Source organism: Populus nigra, chromosome 19 (genome assembly GCF_951802175.1).
Source record: "Populus nigra chromosome 19, ddPopNigr1.1, whole genome shotgun sequence".
In the NCBI taxonomy this organism is placed as follows: domain Eukaryota; kingdom Viridiplantae; phylum Streptophyta; class Magnoliopsida; order Malpighiales; family Salicaceae; genus Populus; species Populus nigra.
The window spans coordinates 715575-722797 of NC_084870.1; the positions used below are offsets into that span (position 1 = coordinate 715575).

General features: G+C 41.0%; 1 protein-coding gene across 1 annotated transcript; it reads right to left on the bottom strand.

Moving 5' to 3' along the window:
- Positions 1 to 1518: 1518 nt before the first annotated feature.
- On the bottom strand, positions 1519 to 6510 carry LOC133679479 (uncharacterized; the record flags this gene model as incomplete). Its single annotated transcript, XM_062102083.1, is given in 8 exon segments — positions 1519 to 1635; positions 1780 to 2322; positions 2325 to 2562; positions 2695 to 3326; positions 3774 to 4022; positions 4453 to 4536; positions 5351 to 5653; positions 5686 to 6510. Coding segments are annotated over 8 exon segments (2991 nt in total), but the record flags the coding sequence as incomplete, so codon positions are not given.
- Positions 6511 to 7223: the final 713 nt, after the last annotated feature.

A 7223-nucleotide genomic window follows, 5' to 3' on the forward strand; every position in this document is an offset into this window, starting at 1 on the left:
TCAATGCTTCTTTAAGCTTCTTTTTTTTTTTGGTAAGTTGACGTATGTATTAAAAGAAGAAGATACAAACATTATAAGGGGCATACCCCAGATTTACAATGATAACAGAAACATAAAACAACAGATGGCTACAAGCTAGCCACCGACCATAACACTGAAACCTCACTGGATTCGTTAGGGAAACCAATACAACCAGCTAACTAACAAATTAAGAATCTATGGTATTCACCCTCCAAGCTCGTTGGATCCTTTTGTTTTCATTTGTTGGTGCGACATTCCTCATCAAATCAAGCTTATCACGAATGATACATTCGATTTGATTAAAGACCAAATTCGAAGTTCTAGACATTCCAGCAAAGATCCTTGCATTCCGTTCTTGCCATACATGATACACTGTAGCTGCAAAACTCAGTTTACGAGAAAAATTGACGAAACTCTTGCCATGCCAAGAGACAGTGGCCCATCGAATCCATTCATCCCAGCCTTTTGTCATTCTTGGAATGTCGCATCTGTCACAAACATCCCACCAGATCGCTTTAGTATAGGAGCATTCAAAGAACAAGTGGTTGTGATCCTCATTGTTGCGGAGACAGAGCGAGCATCTATTGGGACCATGTATACCAAACCGATGAAGTTTATCTTGAGTTGTGAGTTTCTGTTGGACAGCCATCCATAGAAGAAATGAATGTCTTGGAACAGCATTCTTGAACCACACAATGTCATGCCATTCAACCATCTGACGATGACGTCTTAGTTGTTCCCAAGCTACTTTGATCGAGAATCTGTGATTTGGTGAATCCAACCAAACTATCTCATCCTTTTGCCCCATTTTAGGATTAGAATTGGAAGGAATAGCTTCTATAATGGGGTGCCAGCCAATAGCTTGGGTGGTAGGAGTTTTCCATTCTGAGTTATGAATTAGCACATTCACCTTCGCGTTCTTGGCCATACCTGAATCATAGATGAATCTTTCCCCGTAAGAATCCGCGAGTGGGCTGTGAGGATGCCAATTGTCAAACCATAGAGAGGTTGTCATTCCATCTCCTATGATGTACTTCATCTTCGGCCATGCTAAGGATCTCAGCTTTAGAATCTTTCCCCAAGCCCAAGAGCAATTCTGTGGTGTCTTGATTGTCCAGAAATTCCTACCTCGTAACAGATTGGATCTGATCCAAGTAGACCATATTGAGCCATCTGAGGCATTGCACAGGTTCCAAATGTGTTTCAACAAAGCAATCTTGTTCCATTCTGTTATCCGTTTTATTCCTAGCCCCCCCTCCTTTTTTGGAAGACATACCTGATCCCAAGCCACTTTAGCCCCAGTAGTTCTCATATCTGAACCTGACCAAAGATTGGCACCTCCAATGGGTCGTTGGCATGATTACGTTTGGTGTTGGGCTGATCCGTATCATCCCCTCGCTCTTCAAAAGGATTCGACCTCGAATCATCACCTACATCAAACAAAGTAAGATCAGAAACATTAAAGGTAGCACTAACACCATACTCACCTGGCAAATCAACTTTATAAGCATTGTCATTGATCCTTTCAAGGATCTGAAATGGCTCATCTCCTCGTGGTTGTAGCTTTGATTTCCTATGGGCCGGAAATCTCTCCTTGCGCATATGCACCCAAACCTAATCGCCGGGCTGAAAGACAACATTTTTGCGCCCTTTATTGGCTTTGGTCGCATACACACGATTCCTCTTTTCAATCTGTTGCCGCACACTCTCATGAAGTGTTTTCACCACCTGTGCTTTACGATTACCATCCAGACTAACCCTTTCATCAATTGGCAAAGGAATCAAATCCATCGGAGTTAAAGGGTTAAATCCATACACAATTTCAAATGGTGAAAATTCAGTAGTAGAGTGCACACTACGATTATATGCAAACTCTATAAATGGCAAACAATCTTCCCAATTCTTCAAGTTCTTTTGAATGACAGCACGCAAAAGTTGTGTTAAGGTCCTATTAACTACTTCGGTTTGTCCATCTGTTTGGGGGTGACAAGTAGTTGAAAACAACAGTTTAGTACCCAATTTTCCCCATAACACCTTCCAAAAATAGCTAAGGAACTTAACATCTCTATCAGAAACAATGCTCTTAGGGACCCCGTGAAGCCGTACTATCTCCCTAAAGAACAAATCAGCAATGTTAGTTGCATCATCAGTTTTATGACATGGAATGAAGTGTGCCATCTTTGAAAACCTATCAACAACTACAAAGATGGAATCCCTACCCCGTTTTGACCTAGGTAAACCTAAGACGAAGTCCATTGAAATGTCTACCCATGGTTCTTTCGGTACAGGCAAAGGGGTGTATACAAGCCATGTGGTTGAGTCCTAGACTTTGCTTTTCTACACGTTATGGATTTATCACATATGCGTTGCACATCTTTTTTCATTTTAGGCCAATAAAAATGCTCATGCAACACATCCAAAGTCTTAACAACACCAAAATTCCCCATCAACCCGCCTCCATGTGCTTCACGTACAAGCAATTCACGCATAGAACTTAATGGAACACACAAACGATTCTCTTTAAACAAATATCCATCAAGTCTATAAAAATTTCCAAAAGCCAAAGTTTCGCAAGCATCGTAAACATTTGCAAAATCACTATCATCCTTGTACAATTCTTTTATGTGTTCAAATCCTAGAAATCTAGCATCCAAAGTAGATAAAAGAACATACCTGCGCGAAAGTGCATCAGTCACAATGTTTTCTTTCCCTTGCTTATACTTGATCACATACGAAAAGGTTTCAATAAATTCAACCCATTTGGCATGCCTCCTACTCAACTTACTTTGCCCTTTCAAGTGCTTCAATGATTCATGATCAGAATGTATCACAAACTCCTTGGGCCACAGGTAATGTTGCCACTTCTCTAAAGTTCTTACCAAGGCATAGAGCTCCTTGTCATATGTAGGGTAATTCAAGGCTGCCCCATTAAGTTTTTCACTGAAATACGCAATGGGCCTCCTATCCTGCATTAACACAGCTCCTATACCAATACCTGACGCATCACATTCAACTTCAAAAGCTCTCGTAAAGTCTGGCAAAGCTAAAACAGGCGCCGAACAAAGTTTATCTTTCAACAAATTAAAAGCCTCATCCTGTTCATCATTCCATTTGAATCCAACTGATTTTTTCACAATTTCAGTTAAAGGTGCAGCAATAGTACTAAAATCCTTCACAAACCTTCTATAAAAACTAGCAAGTCCATGAAAACTCCTTACCTCACTTACCGATTTTGGTGTAGGCCAATCCCGGATGGCCTTAACTTTCTCCTCGTCCATCTCGATACCCTGCGCAGTTACGACATAGCCAAGAAACACAATTTTTTCCATGCAAAAGGTACACTTCTTAAGATTAACATATAATTGCTCACTACGCAACACACTAAGTACATTACGCAAATGATCAAGATGCTCATTTAAATTCTTGCCATAGATCAAAATGTCATCAAAATACACAACAACAAACTTCCCTATAAACGTACGCAATACATGATTCATTAAACGCATAAACATGCTAGGCGCATTTGTAAGTCCAAACGGCATGACTAACCATTCATACAAACCATGCTTAGTCTTAAATGCAGTTTTCCACTCATCACCCTCTTTCATCCTAATTTGATGGTACCCACTTTTTAAGTCAATCTTAGAGAAAATACATGATCCATGTAACTCATCTAACATGTCATCAAGCCTAGGAATAGGATGTCGATACTTTACCGTTATGTTATTGACGGCACGACAATCGACACACGTCCTCTATGTACCATCCTTTTTAGGCACAAGTAGCACTGGCATAGCACAAGGACTCATACTCTCACGAATGTACCCCTTCATCATCAACTCATCTACTTGCCGTTGAAGCTCCTTCGTCTCCTCGGGGTTGCTTCTATAGGCTGGACGGTTAGGAATTGAAGCTCCGGGCACAAGATCAATTTGATGTTCAATCCCCCTTAATGGTGGTAATCCATTAGGGATGTCTTCAGGGAATACATCATCAAACTCCTGCATCAAAGAAACAGCCACACTAGGAATAGCATAATCAAGATCGTTAGTGTTAAAATAAGCCTCCTTATACACAAGTAAGATCATTGGCTTATTAGTGAAAAATGCAGATCTGATTTGAGATCCCTTTGCATAAAAGTTGGGTTGTTTCTTTAATTTTTCCACAGTATTATCATCACACAAGCTTACTTTCTTCACTCCTCGATTTTTACCTCCACTCTCAACCGGTTTAATTAATGATTTAGGTTTAGCCGAATCTGATGGTTTTCTCTCACCATTGTCACGTGAATTTTCACTCTTCCCATCCTCACATTCCTTTTTTTAATTTCATTTGATCATCATACACTTGTTTTGGAGAAAGAGGTACAAGAGTGATGGTTTTACCATCCTTTACAATAGTGAACATATTTCTAAACCCATCATGAATCGCTTTCCGATCAAACTGCCATGGACGCCCCAAAAGTAAGTGACTAGCATGCATTGGGACTACATCACACGAAATCTCATCGGAATACTTCCCAATAGCAGATTGGTATACATGGGGCAAAAGGATGAGATAGTTTGGTTGGATTCACCAAATCACAGATTCTCGATCAAAGTAGCTTGGGAACAACTAAGACGTCATCGTCAGATGGTTGAATGGCATGACATTGTGTGGTTCAAGAATGCTGTTCCAAGACATTCATTTCTTCTATGGATGGCTGTCCAACAGAAACTCACAACTCAAGATAAACTTCATCGGTTTGGTATACATGGTCCCAATAGATGCTCGCTCTGTCTCCGCAACAATGAGGATCACAACCACTTGTTCTTTGAATGCTCCTATACTAAAGTGATCTGGTGGGATGTTTGTGACAGATGCGACATTCCAAGAATGACAAAAGGCAATGAATGGGTTCGATGGGCCACTGTCTCTTGGCATGGCAAGAGTTTCGTCAATTTTTCTCGTAAACTGAGTTTTGCAGCTACAGTGTATCATGTATGGCAAGAACGGAATGCAAGGATCTTTGCTGGAATGTCTAGAACTTCGAATTTGGTCTTTAATCAAATCGAATGTATCATTCGTGATAAGCTTGATTTGATGAGGAATGTCGCACCAACAAATGAAAACAAAAGGATCCAACGAGCTTGGAGGGTGAATACCATAGATTCTTAATTTGTTAGTTAGCTGGTTGTATTGGTTTCCCTAACGAATCCAGTGAGGTTTCAGTGTTATGGTCGGTGGCTGGCTTGTAGCCATCTGTTGTTTTATGTTTCTGTTATCATTGTAAATCTGGGGTATGCCCCTTATAATGTTTGTATCTTCTTCTTTTAATACATACGTCAACTTACCAAAAAAAAAAATACTTCCCAATAGCAAAGGCAATCACAACCTGCTTAGTAACCCTCACTTCACCACATTCATTCAACCATTGCAATCTATAAGGCCTCGGATGCTTAACACAACTCAGATTCAATCTCTTCACAAGAGTATCACTAGCAACATTAGCACAACCACCTCCATCAATTATCATGCTACATACCTTCTTTTGGATGTGACATCGAGTGTGAAATATATTTTCCCGTTGCTGATCTATATCATCTTCTTTGATTTGCATGTTCAGCGCACGCCTTATAACCAAGGCCTCCCCCTCAATAGGATATGCAATCTCCTCATCACTACAATCCACCAAAGGTGCATCTCTTCACTTTCAGATTTCTCACTTTCAGATTCAACCTCCCCATTGTCTCTTGTAAGCATAACTCTTCGGTTTAGACACTGAGATGCAATGTGCCCCTTCCCTAAACACTTAAAGCATTTAATATCTCTATCACGAGTAGGTTGAGATTCAGATTTACCTTTCCCATCCGTATGAGTATCCTTTTTGGCCTTAGATGGTTCGACCTTTGCATAAGGCTTTGGTTGGACAACCCCCTCTCTTTTCAAATTCGGCCTCCATGTTGAGGAAGATGAAGCCGAATTGGTCTGAAAACGTGTACTGCCCCTTCTCTTTATTTGCCTCTCCACCTTCGTTGCCATATAGACCATGTCCTCCAATTCCACACAATGTTGTAATTCTACAACATTCGCAATGTCCCTATTCAGCCCATTTAGAAATCTAGCCATGGTAGCTTCCCGATCCTCAATCACATTGGCCCGAATCATGGCAATCTCCATCTCCTTGAAATACTCATCCACGGACCTAGAACCCTGATTCAAACCCTGCAATTTCAAATACAAATCTCTATAATAGTGGTTAAGCACAAATCGCCTTCTCATCAACACTTTCATCTCCTCCCACGACGCTACCGGCCTCTCTCCACTCCTTCTTCTACTAATAACATTCTGATCCCACCATATCAGTGCATAATCTGTGAATTCGATGACTACTAATTTTACTTTCTTCACTTCCGAATAGTTATGGCAATCAAAAATCCAATCCACCTTTTTCTCCCACTCCAAATATGCCTCGGGATCGTTTTTACCTTGAAAAGAAGGTATTTTCAGTTTGATGGCATCCAAATCACCATCTAAATCAGCATGTCCCCCAACACTACGGAAATTTTCCCTTTGGCCGAATTGGCCCCTAGTTCTATTCCCATAATCCCTTCGGTTTCTAGGCTACCGAAAACCTTCCCGATGGCCTATGGCCTCATCCTCAAAACCACCATCACCAATATCATCAACGGCCTCCTCAAAATCCTCATAATCAGCCCACCTTGGCCTTTCAGCCCTACCGCCATTGTTTGCTTTCGGTTCAGCCCCAAGCTTCCTCATATTTTGGGTGCTTGTACCAGCCTCGTTGCCACGTTTCTCTACCCTATCAAGTTTGTCACACACATTTCCCATCACAAAATTCATCCTCTCCATCATCTGCGTCATGGCTTGCATTTGGAACGTAAGTTCTCCCTCGGGATGGGGTGGTGTGTTGTTTTGATCTGACATGATAGCACCTGCAAAAATTGGTTAGTGGTAAAAAAAAATTATCCTCACGTCGCTCGTGTTTCGCTCAAACACTCTTAATATCCTCACACGCTCACACCTCTCGTCTCACCTTTCGCGGTTCTTGCGAAACTGAAACCAACACCAAATAGAACCAGCTTGGCAGCGCAATCCAAATATATATATGACTCAAGAAGCAATAAAAACTAGAAAACAAGCAAAATGAAACTGCGATGATAGTCTCGCGAGTAGCAAGCGAGTCTATCCGAAATATGAAC